At 41.6% G+C, this 27,166-nt stretch overlaps 2 protein-coding genes across 8 annotated transcripts in view; one reads left to right on the forward strand and one right to left on the reverse strand.

The window, feature by feature from the left end:
• The window catches only part of Specc1 (sperm antigen with calponin homology and coiled-coil domains 1), a 250,854-nt gene that overhangs the window by 45,420 nt on the left and 178,268 nt on the right, over positions 1-27,166 (reverse strand). For all 7 annotated transcript variants that reach the window (XM_021639172.2, XM_060363570.1, XM_060363566.1 and 4 more), the window contains 4 exons: positions 26,286-26,386; positions 20,201-20,279; positions 16,062-16,215; positions 11,183-11,285 (listed from right to left, as the gene is read on the reverse strand). In XM_021639172.2, coding sequence (XP_021494847.1) covers positions 11,183-11,285; positions 16,062-16,215; positions 20,201-20,279; positions 26,286-26,386 — 437 coding nt within the window. The remainder of the gene's footprint in view (positions 1-11,182; positions 11,286-16,061; positions 16,216-20,200; positions 20,280-26,285; positions 26,387-27,166) is intronic.
• Positions 3,850-4,325, forward strand: LOC110549789 (cytochrome c oxidase subunit 6C-like). Its single transcript, XM_021639161.2, has one exon. The coding sequence runs from the start codon at positions 3,959-3,961 to the stop codon at positions 4,265-4,267; it is 309 nt and encodes a 102-aa protein (XP_021494836.1). The 5' UTR covers positions 3,850-3,958; the 3' UTR covers positions 4,268-4,325.

Genomic DNA, 27,166 nt, shown 5'->3' on the forward strand with positions numbered 1-27,166 from the left:
TGGCCTGATATTTCATAGGCTGCTCGCTACCGGATTGGCATGCAGCATTGCCTGACTGTGGGAACTCGGACAGAATAACGGAAGCTGCCTGCAACGTGGGTGTTCTGTCCAGATTCAAAACCAGATGTCTCCAGACTGACTTTTTTTTTTCTCCAAAAGGAGAAGATGAAGACCTTAATTAACAAGTCAAAACCGGGCTCAAGCCTGTCTGTCTGTTTCTCAATGACTGTGTAGGCATCTTCTGCTTCTTAGTTCCTAATAATACAAAACGAGAATCAGAATAGATTCAGGTAAAATTTCAAGCAAATCCTAGATACCTGAAGCCTTGTTCCTTGTTGTCTGAAATGCAAGAACCAAATAGGATTTGAACAACAGAGCTTTCATGGCTTTATCTAAGCCAAGGGTCAGTACACTTCTGGAAAGGCCCAGGTTGGAGACAACTCTGGTTTAGCTGTGACCCTGTAGCTGCAACAAAAGCAGGTAGAGACAACACGTGCTTTAGAGGATGGGCCTGAGTTCCCTTAGAACTCCCCTACAAAAACATGTGGTGGGCTAGAGTTGGCTCGTTCACCTGAGGTAAGATTCCACTCAGGTTCACCAGGATCAGCCTCATGTTATTACGTTTTAAGACGGTAAGAACTTTGATGATAAAAAGTTTCTGCTCACTGTCTTTCTAAAATCAAGGACTATAAGAAAAAGGAGCAAACCAGGTTACACACAGCATGTACAAATCAGAGGAAAGACATTAAAGTCTTTTTATAAAAAATGCTTTATCAAAACTTTGATGTCCATATCTTAATTTTAATTAATTAGTTATTTGTTTGTTTGTTGTTGTTTTCCGAGACAGGGTCTCTCTATGTAGCTCTGGCTGGTTTGTTATTCACTATGTAGACCAGGCTAGCCTCAAACACACAGAGATATGCTTGCCTCTGCTTCCCAAGTGCTAGGATTAAAGATTCATAGCACAGTTTTTGTCTTAACTTTAAAAGATACAGTTTAAAAGGAAATTATTAGCTTATCTGCCTCATTGCTTGGAAGTGGAAGAACAGAGGTGTGAAAGGATGCAACTCGACAGAATTCTAAAGTGAATTTTGAGCATTGTAGTTCCAGAAAAACACGCTTCCCGTAGAAATTGTTTTCCACTTTGAGTTTTGTTTTTTTTTTTTCCAGAAAAGACCTGGTTCAATTATTGACTGTAATGCATTTCTATGGCCTTTCCCTCCTATTTCCCATCCCTAAATTACATGCCATACTATAACATTCAATACAAAGAATATATTCACATTATGAATCATAATAAGAAGATGATATTTGTGAAACCCACCTCCTAAAGAAATCTAGATTGCCAATTCCTGACCTGCTTTACTTCACTTATGTTTGAAAAGATATATATGCAGTGGGAGTTCATGAAACGAAAAAGCTTCAGCACAGCTAAAGAAACAATCAAGAGGATAAACAGGAAGCCCACAGAATGGGAAAGAATCTTTGCCAGCTACACATCAACAGGTTAAATATCCAGAATATACAAAGAACTCAAAATCAACAACAAAACAAACAAAGAACAACAATAGAAAACAAACCCGCCAAAACAAACAATCTCAAAAGTTTAAAAAGCATGACCCATTTGAAAAATGAGCCTGGTACCCAAAAAGAAGAAGAAAAAAAGAAATGCTAAAAAAATTTCAAAAAGTTGTTCATCATCTCTAGCAATTAGAAAAATGCAACTCAAAACAGCTTTGAGATTTCATCTTACCCCAGTTAGAATGGCAAAGATCAACAGAACAACCAACAGAAATGCTGGAGGGGATGTGGGGGAAAAGGGAACCTCATAGCTGTTGGTAAAATTGCAAACTAGTGCAGCCACCATGCAAATTAGGATGGAGGGTTCTCAATGAATGCATCTAGAAAGCATTCCCACATCTAAGGAAGAGGCATAAAGATTGTAAGAGCCAAAGGATCTTTGGCCATGAGTTTGTGTCTCCTAGTAACATGAGAAAAATCTCACCAGCATGATTGCCCAAATGTGAGCTGAAAAAGGACACCAACAAACATGCCAACGGTTGTTGGGAAAAGCCCACAAGGCCTCAACCCTACACAATAGGAGCAGGAGAAGCGGCCAACTGGTCAGCCCTGAAAACATAAATACAAGTAACATAATACGAACTTACCAGGCTATATTTATGAATATATTTGTACATGTAAACATATATGCATGCAATAACAACTAATGAAAAAAAGAGGCCATGAATTTGAAGGAGAGTAGGAAGGAGAAGCTGGAGGGGGAGGGAGGAGAAGAGTGAAATGTAATTAAATTACAGCCTCAAAAATAATAAATAAATAAATAAATAAATAAATAAATAAATCCTTGAAAAAGACATACGTGCACATTTGTGATAGCTGTGGTTTCAGAATGTTACAATATAGCTCCTATCTTGTTCCAACCTTCTCTCACCCACCATCTCCCAGACCCCACTCTGAGCTCTTCTACTGCATTAATTTTGAAGACAGAACAGCTTATTGAGACAGACCATACACCATGAAGTAAGCAGCACTATGCAGTACTTAGCAGATTCATGTGCTGATCGCACACCCCCACTTCCAGGACTTGACTTCATATCCAAGGGCATCCAGTCCCATCAGCAGTCACTCTGCTGACCCCGTCCTCTTCCCTTTGCAAGCACTAACTTATCTTCCATTCCTATGAACTTTTCTAATCCAGAAATTCAATATAAACAGAATCACATAATATGTCATTTGTGTCTGACTCTTTTACTCAAAACAGACATTTTTTGGGGGTAGGGTTTATTTAGCCCACTGACAAAGCCCCTGACTTCAGCCCCCAGTGGTACAACTTAGGCTCAGTGTATGTGAGGCCCTCATTCAATCCTCAGCACAATACAAAACAAAACCCAAAAGGAGGCCATTTAAAAACTGTTAGCCAGGCATGGTGATGCATGACTTTAATCTCAGCACTCTGGAATCAGACACAAGTGGATCTCTGTGGGTATGAGTTCAAGGACAGCCTGGTCTACAAGGAGAATTCCAGGACAGCAAGGCTATTATTCATAAAAACCCTGTCTCAAACAAACAAACAAACAAACAAACAAACAAAAACACCCTATCTTGAAAAACAACAACAGCAAAAATTACAAAACTATTTTCTAGTAAAAATGCTGTGTGTATGGGCAATGCAGAGAGAGAAGAGGCAGTTTTACGAGGATAGTAATAGAGAGGTTGCAGAGAGAGAACTCAGGTGAAGACTGAATGAACCAGAGAATAAGAAGCCAAGAGATTAGAGCAGATTTCTTGAGTTAGTTTGAGGCCGAAAAGAGCAACTCAGAGGCTAAGAGAAAAGCCAGATTGAATAAATTACCTGAAAGAGGAGTTTGAGCCAGGACAACTGAGTTGAACCACCCAGCCCACAGCTTAGTAAGACAAGAAAGGGTGAGCTTACTCAGCAGTAAGTCTCAAAGGCTGAAAACATTCTAGGCCTGGGTGAGATTGTATGGAGGCTAGAAGCTTCCAGGACTGGGCTTAGGTTAGCAGAAGCAGGCAGTAATCCTTCCAGATGACTACTGAAACAGGATAACAAAAGTTCTTTTACATATGTTCATTTAGAAAAACGATCCTTTTAAGCATGAATGATTTTTTTAAATATCCATGGATAACCTTGATAATACATATAATTTCTTTTATAAACTGAAGTACTGTCAGATTATCTTAGGTTGGGTGTGATAGTACACACCTATAAACTAGCGCTTAGGAGTCCAGGACAGGAGGATCACAAGTACGAGGCCAACCTAGACTGTACCATAAAATTTTATTTTAAAAAGAAAAAGTGAGCTCCTTTGGCTACAGTTGTTGAATCTTCCATGCACCTGTGAGCTTGCATGCTGCTGGAACACCATCCATTTCTCCCAGAACTGAAAGGACGCTGGTGTGAAGGACATTTACTACCATGACTTCCAGTGCGTGGTGGAAACTTCAGGTGCGTGGTCTTATGGGCAGGCATCTTCGGGTTCACACTGTAGATGCGTTCATATTGTTGGCTCATTCATTCTGGCCCTGGGAGTTGCAGCTTCCTGTAAGGTTTGGTGCAGCTGAACCAAGAAAGAAGGCATATGCAGATTTCTTCAGAAATTATGATTCCGTGAAAGATTTTGAAGAGACGAGGAAAGCTGGTATCGTTCAGAGTGCAGTGATTTCAGAATGTAAAGAATTCTTTGGCTTGAGCCCCACAGATGTTCTCACTGACCTGTGTTCCTGAACTATGAAACATGAATATGTGGTGGGCTACTAAGGAATAATTTCTCTCAGAAGTATATGGGCAAGAAGAAAAAGGAAGAGGGAAAAAAATTAAATTCTCTTAGAATCTGTTTTTTTCTTGTTTTTGCAGTACTGGGGATTCAAGCCCAGCCTTGAACATGCTGCATAAATGTTCTACCACTGAACTACGTCCTAGCCCCTTTTTTTCCTTGTACCTTTAGATTTTCCCAGAGTATAATGTTTAAGGGCTGTATAATATTCTGTCACACACATATACCACAATTTATTTGATTCCCTATTGTAAGCAATTTTTATCATTTCCAATTTCTAAAGTAATTATAAATGAAAGTACAATAAATCTGCTATTATATCTTTGCAGTCATGTCTGACTATTCTTTGATATAAATACCTAGGAATGAAGTATAATTCTGTGTTAACGGTCATACTCATTTTTACAATACCTATTCATACTTCTAAACTTCTTCCCCAAAGCTGGTACTCATCTGCTTTGAGTAGGATTCTCTTTCTGACGACTTTATCATCATTGAAAAATAAATTAAACAACAACAACAAAAACCTTTAGTCTCAGCACTCAGAAGGCAGAGGCAAGTGAATCTCTGTGAGTTCAAGGCCAGCCTGGTCTACAGAGAGATTTCCAGGACAGCCAGGGCTACACAAACAAGACAAAACAAGACGCTTCCCATATGATAAATAAAGAAACGGTAACCTGTTCTTCCAACTGTACTATTTTGATGCCCATTGTTTAGTCAAACATTTAGCTTAAAACACAATGTTGAAACATATTCCAAGAATGCAGCCCTCTGAGAATTCTGAGTGCTTGTGGAAAAACTCCAAAAACACAAGAAAAGAGTGTTGTGACTTCAGTTTCTTCAAAACACAGGACTGTTCTTGGAATGTGCTTCTGTGGATGGTGCAGTGACAGAAGCGAATTTATTTTAGATTATTCACTACATCTGGCTATTGTTATTTGTTTAGATGCCTCTATGAAAAAACATACTTGTGCCATGTGGCCGTACACTTTACTCAGTACCCGCTGTCTGATGCTCTGAATAAAGCTGGCCATTGCATGAGACTGTAGTCCACCTCAGTCTTGGGCCTCACTCTCCCAGGTTCACACAGCACCAACTAGACCGGTAAACAACACAATGTTGGCATCTTTGAGTACTTGTCACTACTTCAAAGGTCTGTGACTTATTTTATTAGTTTGTTTTTATGTATGGAAATTAGGTCCTCAAAAATTGCAACTGAGAAAATCCTCTATCTCCTGCTAGAGATTTTGTTTTGTTTTGTTTTGTTGACTTTTTAAGACAGAGTTTCTCTGTATAGCCCTATTGTTTTGTTTTCTGAGATAGTAGCTCTCTACTATCCCTGGCTATTCTGGAATTCCCTAGGTAGACCAGGCTGGCCTTGAACTCAGTGATGAGATTAAAGGTGTGTAATGCCATATCCTGCTTGCTAGAGATTTAAAAGAAGCCACTTATATGCAGTTCACTCTACTGCATTCAGGGATCTGGAGCCACAGGTGGTTCTCAGGGGTCTGCTACAGAGCAGACATTAAAACCTCTGGAAGGCAGGATTCACGCTTCTCTTCCCTTGAGGACAAGTGGGGAATGCAAAGAAAGGAACAAGTAAGGTATGCATAACTTCCGTATCCACTTTCCAGCTGGGACACGGCAAAGGCCAATTACCTTCTCTCTGAATGAGGCTGCCTACACTGAGGAACCTTAGCTGCTCTTCCAGCAGAAAAAAGCATCTCAGTGGCATCCCACCTGCTCCTTTCCTGCCTGCTCATTACCCCAAACATTATCCTCTGCTCCTTCCTGCCTAAGCCCTAAGTACTAACTGTCCCCCTGCTTAGGCTCCCTTCCATACCACACCTGCAAAGGCTGACTGTGATTTGAACTGCAGTGAGGTTGGAAAGTCGTGGGCCCAGAACCTAAATTCCTCTTGGGCTAGCTTCACCCCACGAAATAGCCATTCCTTGGCCATCTCCTAAAACCTAACATCCTGGGATTAACAGACAAAAACCTTTTGGAAATTATGACTTCCACCAAGTCGAAAAGCTAAGAATGTTATCAGATAGCATCTGCGTGCTATAGGAAAGGACCTGCTCTAACTTCCTCTCTCATGCTTCCACCACGTATTTTAAATGCCTTGGTGCTCTTTGCTCTTTACTATAAGGCTCCACAAAAACTGCTTCTACCCTGGGACAGGAACCTGGGGTAACCTAGCTCTGCGTTTCCTGAGATGTGATCTCTTACTCCTTTTGAGGTGAGAGCTGTGATGCTTTGGTGGTGGTGGGTTGTTTGTTTTTCCATAAACAGCATGAATAATTACCAGTGACCTTTTAACTGTAGACTAAAACTAGTTTCTTTACTTCATGTTCAATAATCAATTGCCTGAGGTCAGCTTTGGAAGTGACCCTTATGATACTCCGCCTCCCCCAGAACTGCCATGAATCAAAACTATTAGAAGTTGCTGCTGCTGCTGCTGCTGCTGCTGCTGTAACACTAATCTATGCTGACAGCAGCATTCTGATCCCCGCCCAGGGGTGTGGTGCTGGGTTCCACACTCAGGGTCTTACATATGACAAGCACGCAACCTAGAGCACAGCATTCAGTTTTTAACTATTGCTCCTCTCACAGCCTTGACATGGCTTGTGGTAGTATGAAGAATCTCACTCTTCTCTGGTCTCAGTCCCTATGAAATAAGCTGTAAACTTTGATTGGGCCTTGGTGAAAATGGGAAGCTAAAATGTGAACCACAATGACTCTGGTGGACGGCTCTGGGAGAAAATGATCTCGGTGATGGGTTTTCTTACTCAATCACCCTTCCCCAGGCATCTTAAATTACCCCACTACAGATATGGAGAAGGGCTGTGACTGTAGCTCAAGTTGGGTTCCCTGATGGAAATTGGGGCCTTACCAAAAGGAGCCTGACAATTGTCTTACCCTTTTCTACCATGCAATGATGTAGCCAAAGGTGTCCCTATGAAACAGGAACAGAGCTTCCTCATCACAGATCTGCCTTAATCTTCGATTTTCCAACCCTTAACTTTGAAAAGTAACTTCCTATTGTCTATAAATCATCTGATCTGTGGTATTTTTTTTTTTTTTGTAGCAACCTGAAAGGGCTAGGGCAGATATTCAGGCGATTCAGATATATGGGCAGCATAGAGAACCCCAGCCTAAAGGGTACTCTTGACAGTTATGTACCTCAACATGCCAAGAGTGTGCATACTGAAAAAGAAGTCAAGTGTACATGAATGGCAGGAATACTGATTGCTAGAAGAAAAGACTGTCCTTGTCCATTATTTATCGGAAGTAAACATCCAAATCTGAGGAAGGAGCGGTGAAATTTGTGTATGACCTGACAACAGATGGAGTAGCTTAAACAGCATTTGCTTAGCAACTTCCTCTGTTTCTGTTTCCACACTGGGGGCAGCCTCTTACCTGGAGGCTCTGGGAAGAACCAGCTTCCAAAGTCAATTAGTCTTAGCAGATGTCACACTTGCTATCGTTGCCCTGACCTGGACTGAATCACCAATGTCCACCAGAGTCCAGGACATGGCAGAGCCCTAGGAACACAGCCAAGGTGCATGTGACACAACTATGCCTGGCACTGTTTAGGAGGTAACAGAGGGCTGTGCAGAGATCCATGCAATCCAGGTCAAGGTCCGTTGGTGAAGGATGGCAGAAGGAAAAGCACACTGTCCTCAGCCCAGCTGGCTGTAGCACCTGCAGTCATCAACCTCACTACAGAGCACCCACAAAGCATGTGATAGCCACCTCAGCATTCTAGTACTTAATGCTATGTACTGACTGTCAGGCAGGACCCAGGGCCAGAGAACTGGTATTTAAAGACCTCCCATCCACACTGTCCATTTCAACACGTGGCCAGGTAGTGTATTTAAAGTAAAACCCGTATGGTTACTGGTCTTGAAAGAGATTACAAAACCATCTGAACTTTTGACAATTGGTTGTGTCTTCTTAATTCTGAGAGTCAGTACAGAGCACTCCAAAGAACCCTGTGAACGGGTCTAGCTAGAGAATAGCTTATGAAAGGCAGACGCATAAGTGATTTATACTTCTTTCTGAACTTACAGACATTTAACGATGAGTGAAAAATACTCTTCAGACACAGTAAGTTGTGGGTTTCATCAAACAAAGTATTTTGAAAAATTAACCCATGATATTTACAAAAACAACAAAAAAGTTTTCCTAGAGCAGGAAATATTTTTCTCTCAACTGACTGGAAATATACTCTCATCTCCTCCCTGCCATCTAATTATAACATCATACCACAAAGAGCCAATTTCTTCTGAAAATTGTAATTGTCTTTTAATGCCTCTTAGCTGCTCCCCAGTTTCACTTCTGCAGTAGAGAAATGATAGCATCCAGCCAGAGATGACCGTGCTGGGCCCAGCCACAGGCAAGCCTGATCATCCTTTTTGTTGTTTTCTTCCATTTTTTTTATTCCTGTATTTTCTTGATGCTAACCCCCACCACACACAAGAATCAGGTTTTCTTGCTTCTCTTGCTTCTCTATCTCCTCAGCAACATGACAGACAAGTGAAGGGATGCTGTCATGGAAGTGGTTTCCATTTGTGGCACAGCCCATCCCTTAGAATGGCGCTTACCCACCAGGTAAACCAAAAATGGGCTATAAGCAAGTATGTCCTCTGGAATCTTTTGTTATTATTGGTCATGAATATGATTACATTTTAAGTTTTGTGATATAAAAGGAGAATTCAAAAGATACCAAGATAAAGGTAATATTATTATGGGTTGGACCCTGATTTTAAACTACTGTATGGTTAACACCACAAAGAGAATCTCAGTTCTGCATCTCAATTGTGCTGGGACTTAGGTAAGCTATGGTTTCTTTCTAGCCTCTTTCTTTTTTGGTCCTGGCTACTTTCAAAAGCTTGAGACTAGAAAGGTGTGTTATATGTAAGAATCCTCAAAAGTTTTAGCAAAAAGGAGAAAAAGAACCAAGGAATATTGTAATATTAACTTTTATTCTCCTGATGTAATTGTTGTCTCAGAGGTTTAGTGTCTCCATCTGTGAACCTAGGTCTAGGTCTTGGAAGCTTCTACAATCTTATCTAGGCCTAGAATGTTTTCAGCCTCTGAGACTTTTTTGCTAAATAGCTCATCCTTTCTAGCTCTTTCTGAATCTGGCTGGCTGGTTCAACTCAATTGTCTGGCTGACTGATTCAAACTGGCTTCTCTCAGCTTCTGAGTGAATTGCTCACTGGCCTCTAGCTAACTCTAGCAATCTGTTCTAATCTTCTGGCTTCTCATTCTCTTGCTCATCTGTCTTTACCCATGTCTAGCTTGTTTTCTCCTCAACCTGTCTCTGTAAAACTCCTAGTAAAACTGCCTCTGAATTCCACTTACTGAACTGCCATGGACTCAGTTCCCCTCCACTGCCTCTCAACTCACTGACTCAACAGAACTAACTAGAACTCAGAGATCTGCATTCCTCTGTCTCTGTTTTACTTTATCTAGATACAACTGTTTTGTCTGCGTGTTTGAACGTGTATCAGAAGGTGCCAGATGCCCTTGAACAGATGGTTGTGGCCATCAAGTGGGTGCTGGGAACTGAACTTGGGTGCTCTAGAAGAGCAATGACTGCTCTTAAACACCGAGCCATCTCTCCAACCCATACAAAGAATTCTTTAAAAACAATAAAGAAAAAAAAGAGAAAATGATTTTAAATATGGGCAGGAAAGAAAGGCCCCATTAGGTAATCTCTACCGAGAGACTGTCCAAATGACCAGATAACATATGCTCAATCTCATTATCCAACAGGCTAACAAAACTCAAAACCATAATGAGATGCCACTACACCTTTATCCCAATGTTCATGGGTGAGGAAACAGAATGCTCAGTGAGAACACACAGAAACAGACCTCCCATGAACTGATGGTAGGATGAACAACACAGTCACCTAGAAATCTGTTTGGCCTCATCTACTCTATTTGAATATGTACTTGCAGCAAGGTCCATTGATACACTCCTGAATGCATGTCCAGCAGAGATAAGAACATCAACAGAGTACATAAGTAAAGACAAAAATCATATATTTCTAAATAGTAAGGAAAATAAGTTACAGCAATAAAGGACAAATCTTACTAACTTAATACTGTGTGAAAATCCAAATGCAACTATATAGCTTTTTGTTCCTTTCATTGAAAAGCTGAGAAAACACAGCACTTCTTGAACACTCAAACTTTTACAGACAAGTGCAAGGAGAAGGAGTGAAGCAGACAGGCACCTCGGGGCGCAGTAAGAGGCTCTGGCTGGAAAGTCGTGACAAGCTTGAGGGAACTGGAAACGCTGCTTCTGTGTGGGGTTTCCATTTCATAATAATTAATGACACCCTAATCCATGCACTTTTATCTTTGTGTATGTTATTTCATAATAAAAGTTTCAACCTATATCAGGTATCACTTCCTTGTCTGCTCTTCTCAGAAAGTAAACACCATCCTAGACAAACAAAACTAACCTAAATGAAAACTCTTAAAGCAAAAAAAAAAAAAAGTTGGAAAAACTTTGAAAGCCTTTATGCAAATTAGGAAGAGTTGCCCTCTTTGGGAAGAGGCTTTAGTTAACAGTTCTGTCCAGGAAGAACTGAGGCAGAGAGTTCCCTTCCTACAGCACATGTGACTATGTACAGATACAGTTCGTCGCCTTCTGCCCCCACCCTCTCCTTTCCTCCTTTGGGGCCTTTGCACAGTACAATACGCAAATATCTTACCCTCCCTGGAAGTCATGGCTGAGGGGACACAGGTGCTATTATATGCAAACTGGGCTACCAAGCACATGCACACATGGAACATGTCCTGGCACAGGACCACGGATGCCCAACTGGCAGCACCGCTCCTTACCGCATAACCTTCTGTCTTCTTCTGACACCATTTCAGGAGTGCGTTACGCTTAGAGCCGCCATACTCCCGGGCCAAGGCTGCCAGAGGGTCTCTTCTTTCAACACTGATTACAAAGAAGAACACACAGTTACGGAGGATGCTGGTGGGGTGGTTGTTTTGTTTTTCTTCTGAGATGAGGTCTCATATGGCCCGGGCTGGCCTTGAACTCTCAATAGGTAAGGATTAGTCTGAATGCCTGATCTTCTTACCTCCATATCCCAACTGCTGGGATTAAAGGTGTGTACTACCACATCTGGCAAGATGCTGGCTTTTAAAAACCCTCTAATATATAAAAAAAAAAAACTAGACTAGAAAAAAGCCAAAGTGTAGGTATATCTAAACTAATTTGGCTGTACTCTAAAGAAACAGCCAAATTAGTCATATTAAAAATACACGGGTCAAGTTATACAAGAAAAAGCTAAATTGTACTTCTTGACAACTATAAATCTTAGGATTTTTTTTTTTTTTTTTTTTAATCCACTGAGTGTCTGGAGAGAGGCTCAGCAGTTAAGAGCTCTTACAAGGACACAGGTTCTGTTCCCAACACTACAGGGCAGCACACAACTGCCTGTAACTTCACTTTCAGAGAATCTGATACTCTCCTGACTTCTGAGGGCTCCTGCATACACGTGACACAAACATACATGCAGGCACAGGCATGTACACAGAAAATTTTTAAATCTTTAAAGTTTATTCATCTAGCCTTTTGTACAACATCATTGGAGTATAAGATGCCTATATGTGGCTAGACTTTAACATGCAAAAAGTAAAGGAAAAGGGCTTAGTGAAACAGCAGACTAGCTGTTACAGGATTTGCTGAAAGTACAGAGGAAGGGAAAATTCGTAAAATAAAATGAATGACTCAGAGTCTTTCCCCAGTTTATGGACCACGGATATGAGCACAGGATGAGTCAAAGTTGAAATTATATCATTACTGTAGCATCTTAGCATCCTAAGAGCAAGTGTTTAGAGCTCATCCTTGTCTCTCTCAGCACTGATATTAATTTTTATGCTAACCAAAATTACTCAAATGTTAAGAAGAGATTTAAGATTATACATTGTCATCTAGAATGGGGTCATGGAGTCAGAACTACACTGCTATAGGAGTTTTGAACTGTATTCTATTTCCCAAACACCATCCATAGGACAGCAGAGAAAGAAAGACTCGCCAAAGGGCAACAAAAACTAGAATGGGGTAGGAATTATCAATCCACTCCTAAGGTAGATAGATATAATTGAGACACTGACCCAAGAAAGCTCAAGGTAACACTCTAACAATAGTAAAAAGATAACCAACTACATGCCAACAAGCAAACAAATAAGTTGAGGTCCAGTCACTCATGGAATGCTCCATAGTATGAAAGATTACTGCAAGTATGATATTGTATAACCTCACCTTACCTCAGGTCCAAAGCAACAGGGCCAAAAGATCATGGATTGTAACCTTTAGTCCATGAGTGAAAACAAATCTTCTCTGGATAGATTAGTCATCTCAGGTTATATGATGGAAAGCTGATTAATAAAAGGTCCTCCTGTCCATCCTTTCTTCCCCTTCCCAGAGTGGAGACAGACTTTTTGCAAAGTTCTCGCCTGTACCTGACTAGGTCCAGGAAAAGACCAATACAGCTGCCTTCAGCCTTCATTTAACAACCAGATCAACAGAGGAAGAAAGCCTGGGTCAGACGGTATGACTAGAGCACGGAGGAGCTATGTTCCAAGCTGCCTCCTCAAAAACGAATGTACTCCTGTCCTAAAACCCACCTGATGCCCCTTTCCCTTCTGCCCTGAAGAGGCTATTTAGGTTTTAACCGGTCGACTTTTTCATTCAATCTCACACTTTGTACGTGGTTCCTATGGTCTGCACATTAACAACACTTTGTATATTTTTCTTGTTAATTTACTGCCAGCTTATTTCCCAAGAAAAAGCTATCAAGCCTTTAGAAGAAAACGTAATAAAACATTTTGTATGTGTACAGAAAGAGAACACATGCGTGAACGCACATGCCTATGTACATGCATATGGAGGGTAGAGGTTGGTATCAACTGTCTTCATTAACTGCTCTCTGAACTCGGTGCTCACTCCATTCTCTGGTGCTCACTGATTGGCTATACTGACTGGCCAGAGCTCTGGGGACCCACCACTGTAATGCCACACCCCTCTGCTCCCACATTAGGGTTATGGACAAGGCAAGGGGTGGGGACCAAACTCAGGTCCTCAGGCTTGTACAGCAGATACTTTACCAGCCACAGCATCTCTCTAGATCCTTAATATGTTTTTCAATAATTTTAACAGAGGAATAGATGATTCTAGATCTCAGAAATATAAACTAATGTAGAGAGGTTTTAAGGAAAGTACTTGAAATATGCATAAAAACTTCCTTGTATAATTTGATGACTGCTTTTCCATGTACCAAAAAATAAAGTGGAGAGCAAGAGAACACCCAAAGTTACACTATTAAATTATTTCTCACACAAGATATTTAGTAATAGAGGCTGAAAAATTATTCTGTTTTGAGACTGGGACTCACTATGTACCCCAGGCTGACCTTGAACTCAGCTTCTCCTACCTCAGCTTCTTACTGTAGGTGTGTGTGACTATGCACAGCTACAGATTAAATTTCTAATGCAATCAATTCCAGGGCTGGCAAGATGGTTCAGCATGTAAAAGCACTTGCTGCTGAGTCCAGTGATGTGACTTCAAACCTTGTTGATACTTATGTGGTAGAAGCTGACCTCTGACTTTCACATGTACACTGCGACACACACAGACAAATAAAGATAAATGTGTAACTTAAAGAATCTAAAAAATTTTATTCTGTCACAGATTAATCTTTATAACATAAATGTAAAAGAAATAAGACGTTAAAATGACTAATCTGACTTTTTATGAAGAAAAGTATACTATAAGTAGGACATTAATATTATAGCATTTCCTGTGTGTTTACAGCATTGATTTGAAAGTAATCCTGATTATGGTCCTTAATAGAAAGCTGTTTCTATTAGTTAATCTGCAGACAAGCCTGATGATCTATACCTGGAACTTTTATAAACTTCTTGAAACATCTGACTTTACCTATTTGGAATTAGATATTGGTTACATCCAAAGATACAGGATCTGAATGTATTTCAATTCACAAACTTTCCCACAAGACACATATGGATGATTATAGTACCCACTGTAAGGCTCTCAGCCTCGAAGTAGACGGTTTTGTGGCCTTGTCAATGGGTGAACTGTTTGTGGAGCATAAGGCAAGGCAAGATACCCAAATGTAGGATGAAATATTTACTACCCATGAAATGTCAGCAAGTTAATTAACACTATAAAAGAAGTGCTTGAGTTATACACCTAAATGAGTGAAAGATACCCAAGTGGGATTTGAACTTAGGTCCTTTGCTTTTGTGGGAGATGCTCTTACCAACTGAGCCATCTCGTATTTACTATATTTAATGGTACATTTGTCAGTCTTCTGTTGACCCTGGGGTGAAGGCTAAGCAGTCATCATAGGTGAGTGGGATGGAGCTAAACGGTGCAGACCCACAAGAGCAGGATGCGGAGTGTGATGACTGGATCATACTTCTGAGAGGTCTGCAGTGGGCACCAACAACTGGAAAAGACGGGAAGACTCCGGGGAGAGGGGAAACAGGTGAAATAAGTTTGCTGGGATGTTGGTGTCCAGGGGCACTGGCAGAAAGGAGGGGCATGGATGCAAGAATGGGCTTTTGGCAACCACCTTGCCGGCTTCACTGTTCGTTCTGTCTTCTGCTGCATCTACACATCTTCGCTAACACCCCTTTAAACACTGATCTCAAAACGTCTCTCTAATCCTCTTTCTATGCCACTGTGTTCTCAATAATCTTTCTTAAATAGCAGGTCTGCTCTTAATCACTACTCAAAAACAAAAACACAATCCCACAGACTTAGTGGTTCCCCACCACTTTACCAAAATAAGTATGAAGCTCCTTTTTAGCAATGCAGACTGTTTGCAACAGGGCTCCAACCTGCCTTTCCAGCTGTAACTCCCTAGCCATCTACCTGGATTGGCTGGGAGGCTTCTGTATGTTTGGCAGAGCCTTCTTGAGGCCCTAGGTTGAAATCCATTGTTGATTCGCCCTGGCACCTTTACAGCTACTGGCAGAAATCCCCTCCTCTCTAGAGTTCCTGATCCAACCAACAACACCCAAATACTTTTGCTTAAACTTTAACTTTAAGTTTAAATACTTAAACTTAAACTTTTAAAGCTTGATTGATTTTATGGGTATATTTATATGCCTGAATGTATATATGTGTACCACAAGCATGCATGTGTTTCTGGAGGCCAGAAGACGGTAGTGAATCCCCTGGAAATGAAGTTTTAGGCAACTGAGAGCCATCTGATGTTGGTGCTGGGAACTGAACCTGGGTCCAACAACAAGTGCTTTTAACCACTGAGCCAACTCTCCAGCCCCACTTGGCTTAAACTTTTAACTTTTTAAAAACCTCACCATTTTGTGTTTGTGTGTGTATGTGTATAATGTATGTGTGCCAATGCATGCTGTGGAAGTCAGATGACAACTTTGTGGCGGTGGTTCTTTCTTTCACATGGGTTCTGGGGATTGAGCTCAGGTCATCAGGCTTGCATGACAAGAACCTGTATTTACTGATACATCTCAGAGCCCCTGCTTAAAAAGGAACAGTCTTTCATTTGATTGTGTCCCAAACACTATGCAGTGTCTTCTTATCAGACTTGCTGAAGGTGGGTTTCACATCTTAACCCCTGCCATTCAGAAGTAAGCTGACTGTGGATGAGGCAGTATAAATAGAACGATTTCATCTCATTTCTCAAACTTTAAAATGCAGTACCTGAGCTTGCTTGGCTTCAGACCCCCGGTGGATGCACTCAGCAGTCTGCTGTTCCCAAAGCCCAGGGAGGGGGGTCTGCTCAGGGACTCCAGTGAGGGGCTCTTTCGGAGGTAAGGGTCCGACTTCCGATCCTCGGCCCTTCCCTTCAGAAGATCTGTGTGAATAACAACACTGTCAGCTATCTCTAAGGGGGAGAAATGTGACTGGTTATCACACTTTATTCTCAAGTAAGAAGACAGATCTACATAGCGATGTGCATAAGCTCATACATATACCTGCGCACACAATTTTTTCCTTTCTGGAAAAATAAAAAAATGCAAATAGGGACATATTTTCTAGAAACAGTTCTCAGGCAGGACTACCTACGTACTCTGTAAAACCTTGTGCAGGGTGGATGGCTCAGTTGTTCAGAGAGCTTACTGTGAAGTCATGAGTTTAGATCCCAGCAAGCCAGGTGTCCTGTGCACATTTGAAACCCCAACTCTGACAGGAATGAAAACAAAGATAATTTCTGGTACTTGCTAGCACACAGCTTAGCCAAGAAAATGAGACCCTCAGACCGAGGGGAGAGCTCCTTCTTCAAAAGGTGAATAAGAACACTCAATATACTCTTTTGGCCTCCTCCTAAGTTCACAGATGTGCACATCCACACTCATAGTCACACACACACACACACACACACACACACACACACCACAAATAAATACATAAAAATAAAAATATTTTTAAAAGGGGATCTAGTGGGATTGGAGAAATGACCAGTGGTTATAAGCACCGGCTGGGTTCAATTTCTAGCACCCACCAGATAGCTCACAACCATCTGTAACTCCAGTTCTGAGTGATACAACACCCTCTTTTGACCTCTATAGGCACCAGGCTCATAAGCGGTACACAAACATAGCTGCAGGCAAAACACCCATATACGTAAGGAAAAGAAATAAGCAGAAAGAGCCTAGAGCCAAAGCAGCCCTTTGTTCAGAAGTGAATATAAATTTTCAGGCAGTTATCAGAGTGTTAAGTCAAGTAGGGAGCCTTCTAAAGGGCCTGTGCAACTACCCAGTTAGGACACCCACTCCTAGCCCTGTCCCTAGCTGGTGTGTTTGCTTTACGCTGTGGATAGCACAGAGACAAAGCTGGTAGGGAAACATATCAGGTGCAGCAGAGAAAAAACTGGCAACCAAGAACAATAGCCCACATAAAGTTGTTACAATAACAGGCTTATAGTTCACTAAAAACTGAGCAAAGGCTCTTTTTAAGACTCCTTTTTGCTGTCATATTAGCATTAGTGAAAACAGGTACTAAAAAAATGAGCTGAATTCTTCAGATTTCTCAAAGGATCATAAAAGCAGAAACGGGCAGAAAATATTTAAGACTGGCTTATATGCAGTGGAAGCGGGAGCTGTGGGACTCGGGTGATTAGCTGGACATCACAGGACAGCTGGGGCCACCTCCTGTCGCCACAGTCACTGAAGAAAACAGTACCTCTTCAGCTAATAGCCATCAATTATGGGCATGATGTTGGGGGTGAGGCCAATTAGGTCTAAATAGCAGAGAAAAACAGGTCTACATCACTGAAGAGAACAACAAAAACAGAACATTAATCTGCAGTTAAGGATGACCTCAATGTTGACAAGCAGTTGCTGGAAATGGCTGGAAGCAAACGATTTTCACTATGTAGTCCTTTATTATAGTAAATAGAATCATCACCCGGAGACAGGTGCCTGGGGGGTAAAAAGGAGGAGAGCAGTCAAGTGAGCTCCCCACCAATAATTGTGGTCTCAATTTTACTATTTATCTTGTCAATCAGAAGAATGGTTCTTTAGATAATAAAGAAACTTGGAAGTTGGTAGGACAGCCCGAAAAAGACATAAAAACTGTGATCTCCCAAGGAGTACAGTAAAATAGTGAGTTTTGTGTTATATAGCTTTTACCACAATTTAAAAAATTCACCTAGTACTGCTCATGCACGTAAGCTACTCCCTATTTTACACTGCACGATGAGGATGCTATGATATTACCTAATAATGTACAGATTTAAGCCAGACAGGTTTTGGGCTCCACCCTCCATTTCTGGGGAAGAGGTGCTCAGACTTGAATGTCTTTAGGTCGCAGCCATTCTCATTTACCAAGCCCTGTGGTACTTAAGAATGGTATTAAATCAGTTCTGCCTATATTCTGTAAATGGAACAGCCAAGACTGGGTGGCAGTGCATCTCCTTACAACACTCTGTATGAGGTCCTTAAGGCCCACAGTTAAGACCTACTGCTCTCACACATGTGCAAAGATCCCCTCTGAAACCTCTGTGTGGAGCTGGAGAGATGGCGCAGGTTAGCAACACTGGCTGCTCTTGCAGAAGGTCTGAATTCAGTTACCAGTGCTCACAGAGCAGCTCACAGCTGTCTGTACCAGTTCCCTAGGGTCTGACATCCTCTTCTGGCCTCCCTGAGCACTGCATACCTATACACTAAGGCACACACACATACATATGCATAAATAATAATAATAATAATAATAATGATAATAGTACACTCTGCCCAGGGCCTACAGGACAGATCAGTGAGTGGGTAAAGTTGCTGCATGAACCTGATGACTTGAGTTCAATTCCTGGAAGCCATGTAAAGCAGCAAGAAGAAAACCAACTTCACAAAGTTATTTTCTGACCTCTACATATGTGTTGTGGTACATGCTTATTTACACATTCATTATACATAGGTGCAGCAGTAATAATGAACAAAACCAACACCACCACCCTCACTGCCCACTGCCCGTGCACCTGGTTAGTCATTCAAGAACACCAATGGAGATGTACAAAACTAATGTTCTTGGCATGCCTCCTGACATATCAGCCACTCCCTAGCCTATGAACCAAGGAGTAATGCCACAGATGATGATTCTTCCCGTGATCTGAGCAAAATAAACAGACCGCTTCTGGAAAGATGCAGGGCTCCAGATGTCACGAGGAATGTGGTGATCCAAGCAGCTGATCCCAGCCATCAGTGATGACTTTGAGGGGTCCCAGACATCAGTGGTGGGGATCACTACAGGCATGAAAACAGCAAAGGCCCTAGACTGGCAATGGAGCCCAAGGGAGAGACTGAACTGCTGTCAGACATCTCAGGAGAAAATGTTAGTGGGTGGTGAGTTGTCCCTCATGGAGGAGCAAAGAAAGCTACTGCTTGAGGCAGAGTCTCTGCCTGGTGAAGGGCTGTGAACGTCTGAAATGCTAACAAAGGGTTCAGAGCAGGACATAAGCCCAGCCACGTTCTGACGGCAGTGACTCTGACCTTGAAAGAAGTGCTATGTTGGAGAAAGCCCTTGGGAAAGTCAAGGTGAGGTGAGGTGGTCAGCATCACTGGTGTCTTATTCTAAAAATTGCCACCATTATCTCAGCAGGCACCATCTGACCTAAGTCAGTAGCCATCAACATCAAGGAAGACCCTCTGTCAGAAAAAAGATGCTAAGTTGCTGAAGGCAACTTAATAAAAGTATTATTATTTAAGCAAGCTAAGGGTGTTTTTAGATGAGACACTATTGCATATTTAAGTTACAACACAGAGTAAGCATAACTTTTTGTGTCTTACTTCATTGTGATATGATCTTGGTGGGAGAGATGGAACTACGCCTGAAGAAAACACACTAACATTTACTAGGCCCAGCAGGAAAGAGAATGTGGCCTGTGAGACCCACTAATTACAACCTCCACAGTACTGTCAGGATTTGAATTTGAAAAGGATAGAGAGCAACAAGAGAAAGGGATGATACTCAGAGGCTGCAAGACCTAAAAGTGATGTGTTTAAAGACCTGTGGGATCAGTGGACAAACACAAAACCAGACAAGGGTGTATGTATAACATTGTTACTTTTTTTAAAAAAAAAAAAAGAAGATGTGCCTGAGATTCAGCTTATTCAAAAAAACAAATCCAAGCAATTTGTCATCATTTTTGCATCCACACATGCTGAGGAGGGCAGCAAGGAGGAGATATTTCTTCTAGCTTTAGGTGCACATTTGGCTCTAATGGGCATAGTGCATACCCTGAGAGGATGAAATCAGCAGAAATAAATAATACCAATTACTTTTCCAAGTGCATGCAATGAAAAATGAACACTACTAACATAAGTACTTGTGTTTTCAGTCATTACCTGAGAGGGGAAGGTCTGGCAAATCCAGGCGCTGAGCCATCCCTTTGCTGGCTGGCCGCATGTTGTAAGTCGAATGTCTCTGTCAAAACCAAAGGGCACATCAGCATGATGAGTTTGTGATGTAAGAAGAGCAGAACATAAGTACACACTGCCTGTGCCTGTACACAATTATCAATCACATCATAACACCCTAGAGGGCTTTTAAAATAAGTTATTCATGCTGGCAGTGGTGCCGCACACTTTTGATCCCCAGCACTCGGGGGGAGGGGGGGCTCCAGGAAAGCACGGTTGACAGGGTGAGCTCCAGGACAGCCAGGGATACACAGAGAAACCCTGCCTTGGAATATGAAATTATTTGTTCGAACAGTAATAGGCCCAACTGGCTTAAGAAAACAATGAAAAGATAATCCCCAGTTCACTTCCACCCCCTATTTCTTTTTCCCAGAGGCAACTGTTATTAATCTGTTTTATGAAGATCCTTTCTGGAAATGTCCATATATTCTCAAATACATAGGTAAAAATATTGTTTTTAAGTAAAGTGGAACAGTATGCTTATGATCAGCGCTGGGGAAGTAGAGACGGGAGAATCATGGAGCAGTGGGGATGGGTGCAGAAAAGGGAGGACTTGCTGGCTAGCCAAATCTAGCCAGTCGGTCAGCTCCAGGTTCACGGAAAGACCCTGTCTCAGAAAAATACAATGGAAAGCTACAAGGAAGACACTTGCTGACCCCTGGCCTCCACACATGCACATCTTAACATCTGTACAGGCATGTATAACACACACACACACACACACACACAAACACACACACACACACAAACACACACATACTCACACACACACACATGTGTTCATGTTTAACGGTCAGCAATTATATGCAAGAATTATCCACATCACCAATCAGGAAAACACAAATCGAAATAGTGGGAAACCATTTCATGGCCATTCCAACTCGTAAGGCCATTGTTTAAAAACAGAAAGAAAGTAGCAAGTGTTGAAAAAATTAGAATCTCTGTGCACTATTGCTGGACATAGAATGATTCTAGAGAAAATTGAATACAGGTTCTTCCAAAAAAATTCAAAATAAAGCTGGGTGTAGTAAATCTAAGTCTAGCACTTAGGAGGAAGAGGTAGATGAATCTTTGTAGGTCTGTGGCCAGGACAGACTATGTGGTGAGCTTATATCCAGCCAGAGCTATGTGGCAAGACACTGACTCCAAAATAAAATAAAACAAAATTTCAAAATAGGTTTATTATATGACTCTGCTTCTGGGTTTTTAACCAGAAGCATTAAAATCAGGGTCTTCAAGAGATATTTGTACACGCATGCTGACTGTGACATATTCACAGTTGCCAAGAGATGGAGACTGCCTAAATGCTTGCTCAGCAGCTGCTGCTGGATGGCAGTCTGTCCTACTTCTGGGAAAAGTTCTGGTGCTCCACAAGACAACACTGTATTTATAGTTAGCAATATTGTGCTGAACCAAAAAATGCAAGAGCACAGATATCCTACACCACTTGAGACTTGAATTAAATACTTAGTATTGTCCCTACAAGTGCAGATATACGTGTGTGTGTGTGTATATATATATATATACATACCAACCCACCTCGTCTATAAAAACACAAATGTTCACACCCCACTATACTTATTGAATATCATTTGGCTTTGTTATTGAATACGTCTTGGAGTTCATTCTATGTTGGCCTGGAGGTGTGCTGGACTCTGCCCGGCTGTATCCACCACCCTAACAGATTCACATGAGAACTGCAATTAAGTGACCACGTGACCCAGAGGGCCTCTGCTGCCTGATCGCCACCAACTGCCACATGCCTTTGGGCCATGTGATTCTCTGCACTTTCGATGCTTTAGGTAGAAAGCGATATGACATTGATAATGCCTTGGAGATTTCTGGGAGAGTGTTTATGACTAACAATCAATCCATTCAGAATGATCGGAGCAGACCCTGGCACACGGTATCTCATGGGTTAGCTACTATTGTTTCCATAGTTCAGTGGACCCACCCTCCATGAACTGTACTGACCTTGATACCGGTGTTACGAACACTGTCTGTATACACGGTACAAGAGAATTCTTTATTTTAAGGGGTCCCACTCTAATTGATATTAAGCATGAAATTATGGCTCCCAGTGATCCTCATAAATAAAATTGTTGTAGAATACAATTCTCAAAAAACATTTTAAAATCTTGTTTTTGAAGTCAGTATGTGAAGTAAAAGATCCCTAACAATTTAGTCTTATGGGAAAGCATCCAAAATTTCACCACTAAGTACGATTACTAACAATAAATCAGATAAAGAATTCCCAGAACGAGGGAAGCTGGAGATATGGTTCAGTGGTTAAGAGCAGTGGCTGCTCTTCCAGAGGAACCGGATTCAATTCCCAGCACCCACATGGCAGCTCTCCACCACCTGAAACTCTAGTTCCAAAGGATCTGATATCCTTTTCTGGCACTCTATGGGCACCAGGCATGCCCATTGCACAAATATATACATTCAGGGAAAATATCCATTCAGAGAGAGAGAGAGAGAGAGAAACACATGAATGAACACTGGCACCTGCATGTCACAATTAAGAAAACACAGCTTACATATTTGACTGTGCTGGCTAGTTTGTGTCAACTTGGCATGAGCTAGCACCATTCAGGAAGCTGCTGCCTCAGCTGAGAAAATGGCCCCACCAGATTAGCCTGTGGGCAAGCCTGAAGGGCATTTTCTTGATTAATGGCTGATGTGGGAGGGTCCAGCCCATGGAGTGATGCCATTCCTGGGTTGGTGGTCCTGGCTGGTATAAGAAAGCAGGCTGAGCAAGCCAAGGGGAGCAAGCCAGTAAGCGGCACTCCTATGTGACGTCTGCCAGGTTCCTGCCTTGCCCTGAGCTTCCTCAGTGATGACTACAAGCTGTGAGATGAAATAAAACAAACCCTTTCCTCCCCAAGTTACTTTAGGCCATGGTGTTTTTCCTATATTGCTCAATCAGGTTTGACAAAATTTTGTTCAAGAATTTTACATGGAGGTTCATGAGAGACTGACCTTTTTAATTGCCCTCTCTTTTAATATTCTTAACAAAAATAATAAAACTACCCTGGCTCATGAGTTGAAAAGTTTATCCCTTTTTTCTAGTCTTTGTCTGAATTTATGATTAATATTGATGTTACTCCCTTCCTTCAGTGTTTCAGATTTTGTTATTAAGCATTTTGAGTGTGGAGTTTCCTTTGTAGGAATAATTTAAACTCCAGGCTATTAAAATAAACAAACGTTTTGTGATTTTTCTACATTATCAGTAAAAAGTAATAATTTATAATATTTTCTATCGTTATATGAGATTTAAAAAAAGATTTATTTATTTGTATTTAGGTACATGTGTCTGTCTGTATGTGTATGCCATCATGTTAGGGTACTGGCAAAGGTCAAAAGGAATCCCCAGAAGCAATTGCTCTCCTTCAGTTACTCTGTCTTCTGTCTTCCATCACTTTATGGAAAAGCTGCAGTTTTGTCCTGGCTCCGTTGACCCCAGAGGTTCTGCTCTGAGTGTCTTAGAGTGCTTCTTTTTGTCTCTAGCAGCACAAAAAACAACTATGAAAAAAAGAACCCATTGAAAATTACATGACTTAGGCTGGGCATGGTGGCTCCTACCTTAAATCCCAGTACTCAGAAGGCAGGGGCAGGTGCATCTCTGAGTTCAAGGCTAGCCTGGTCTACAAAGCAAGCTCTAGGACAGCTAGGGCTACACAGAGAGAGACGCTGTATTGAAAAAAGAAGGAAAAAGGAAGAAGGAAGGGAGGAAGGAAGGAAGGAAGGAAGGAAGGAAGGAAGGAAGGAAGGAAGGCAAAAAGAAAGCAAACAACTGTTAAGGTAAGGCTTTGGTGAAGATGGGGAAGAGCACTTAGCCCCAAACTCATTTTTATGTGTGTCCTAAAACTCAACAAATAAGCTAGGCATGGTTGTGAAGGTTTTTATTTGTTTGTTTGCTTGCTTGCTTTTTGTTTTGTTTTTGTGAGACAGAGTTTCTCTGTGCAACAGCCCTGGCTGTCCTGGAGCTGGCTCTGTAGACCAGACTGTCCTCCAACCCACAGAGATCTGCCTGCCTCTGCTTCCCGAGTGCTGAGATTAAAGGGGTGCACCACCACCACCTGGCTTGGGAATGCTTTTGATCTCAGTGCTCGAGGGGAAGGGTAGGCAGATCTCGGTGACTTCAAGGCCAGCCTGATCTACACAGGAAGTTCTAGGCCAGCCAGGGTTACATAGAGAGACCCTGTCAAAAGAGAAAAATGTTTCAACAAAATAAAAGGCTTCTATGATAGCAAGGAAAAATATTTTAATAAGCTAATGAAAAGATATTTAAACCAGGATACAAAACTCCTTAAAGTCATGAAAGAAAACACATAACAATGTTCTCTTCAGAGGAAACATTTCAAGAAAAATAAACAAAACCCACCTCTTGAGTTAAAGGTAATTATGACGTCTTAAGAAAAAAACAGTAGCTTAAAAAAAAAAGTCAGACATCTTGCATTTTTAAAATATTTTTTTCTTAAAATTTTAAGTATGTATGTATGTGGGTATGTATGTATGTATGTGGGTATATACATGAACACAGGAGCCTGTTGGAGAGGCCAGATACATTACACTCCTGGAGCTGGAGTTTCTGACAGCTGTGAGGCTCTGAGTGCTGGAAACTAAACTGGAGCACCGAGCCATCTCTCCAGCTCCTAACCTGTATAAAACAAAAGTTAAGGAGAACACATCAAAGTGTCTTATAAACATGAAAAAAAATGCAACCACAGAGAAAAGTGGTCAACATGAAGGCAAGTATATACATGGAAGATAGAAAGCAACATTACAGTCATGTATGAAGATGTACACAACTCACAAATGCGAAACCAAGTGTCACCTCACTTACTAAAATCCTTGGCATGTGTACAGAATGTTAAAGCTCTCGGGAAAGAGCACTTTCTTTGTGAGCAAAGAGTACACGGAAGGGCCATGCATCTGCCAAGTGTTTCAATAGGTGAGGACAGAGCCAGTCCACCTCCCTTCTTTAGTAATGCACATCCCTTTTCTAGAATTCTAAGGACTAGCTCCTTCAACTCCACTTAGTTGCTCACTGTTACAAGAGACTAGAACACTAAAGCGTATGCTTTCTTAACTCCTGAAAGCTTGGTTCATCCTGTCACTCGGGCCCCTTCTCAAAACTCAGGAAGTGGCCAGGAGGGTGCAGCTGCCCTTCTGATGCTGCTGGCTGTGGATGCATTTGCTCTCCTGCTGCAGAGGCGCTCTGATCTCACAGCTCTGTGGGTATGATGAGGCACGTGTTTTGCTGCCATGGATGCACGGTGGTACTATGGTCCTGAAGCTGATCTTAGGTGTTGATGGAGGCCATGGTTCTAGATAAGCACTTAGGGGAAGATGCTCTGGATCAAGTGAAAACAGAAGCGCATTTAAGGGCCAACTTGAGATGCTATAAAACCTTTCCCATGAGTTCTCTAAGGCTTTCATCACCTCTCCTAGCCCTTGAAGTACCAAAGCCTCTGAACTAAATTCCTTTCTGCTAACTAGAGCAATTTCCAACATTTTGAAATGAATCCTGATATGCTCTCCTACAGAAATAGTTCCTCAAGAGGTCAAAAGTTTGCACAAGGACCTTCACTGTGTTGTTTTTGTACTAAGTTAAGTCCACAATGACCAGAACATCCATCAAGAGTGACTGAGTACCTGCACAAGATGTAGATGTGGCTTTAAAAAAAAAAAAAAAAGAATGACTCTTTCACCAGAGATTAACATTTGAAGTTCCTTTGATATACTCTTTCACTTGATAAACAGAATTCGTTGAGCTCTACTGTGATGTGATTACTGTCACCCCTTGTTCTGGCCAAGAGATCAAGTAGAGAGCAAAACACCAATTATCTCTATTGTCACAGGTCTTAGGCTCCAACAGTAAAGAGAACTGAGTACAGGAGTGACATATACCCGATTTACAAGTCCTCTTGCTCCACAGGCACACACGCTCATGTGTAAAGAGTACCTAGGAGGGTACTCAAAGAGCTGCCTCTGGGTTCTTCTGTACCTGCATTGGAGAGACAGCAGCTGCTGGAGCAGTCCTCACTGGGATTCCACTCAGGGGGCTTCTGGGAGTCTTGTGGACAGAAATATTCTGTGCAGCTCCACCTGCCAAGAACAGATCGGAAATACTTAAATCCACTTAAAAACTGCAAATAATGGTTTTTGATCTGTTTGCCCCTTTTTTTTTTTGGCAACTTAAAAAAAAAAATCTCGTGATGTGGTGTGGTGGCACATAAGTTAGTCCCAGCACTCAGGAGTGAGGCAGAGGTCAACCTGATCTACCGAGTGAGCTCCAGGACAGCTAGGGCTACACAGAGAGACCTTGTCTCAAAACAAAACTCGCACATGTTAGCTATAATTTTTATTATCCTTTTCTCCTCTGCAATAGAGCTGGAGTGGGGAAACAAAAGCAGAAGAGTTAGCTGAGTGAAAGTTGGTCTCACAGGTCAATATTGGAGGAAGAGGAAAGGAAATATGTGATGAGGTTTCTCTTGGGGGAAGCAACACGAACCTTAACACACAAACCCTTAGTGATGAATCATGCTCTATCTACAGACTGACTCACTGGGTTTTCCTTTCTCTCAGTACTGTTAGTCCAATTTTTTTTTTCATTTTATTTTTCTTATGTTTTTGGTTGTGAACCTAGCCTTTACTGTCCAGCCCCATTTTATTTTTCTCAGTGCTCTCTTTTGTTTGAATTCTGAGCCACAGTCTGAGCCACTCGTAAACTTCCAGGGAACTGAACCCTGGACTCTCAGATTCAGGCTTAGGAGCCTTATCAATAGAGCTATCCAAGCCTCCCAGTGAGTCTTAACCTAGGTAATCTGGAAATGATTTTAGCAGAGACAACCAGTCCATCTTAGAATTAGCCACTGCTCCAGTTTT

Source organism: Meriones unguiculatus, chromosome 11 (assembly GCF_030254825.1).
Source record: "Meriones unguiculatus strain TT.TT164.6M chromosome 11, Bangor_MerUng_6.1, whole genome shotgun sequence".
Lineage (NCBI taxonomy): Eukaryota > Metazoa > Chordata > Mammalia > Rodentia > Muridae > Meriones > Meriones unguiculatus.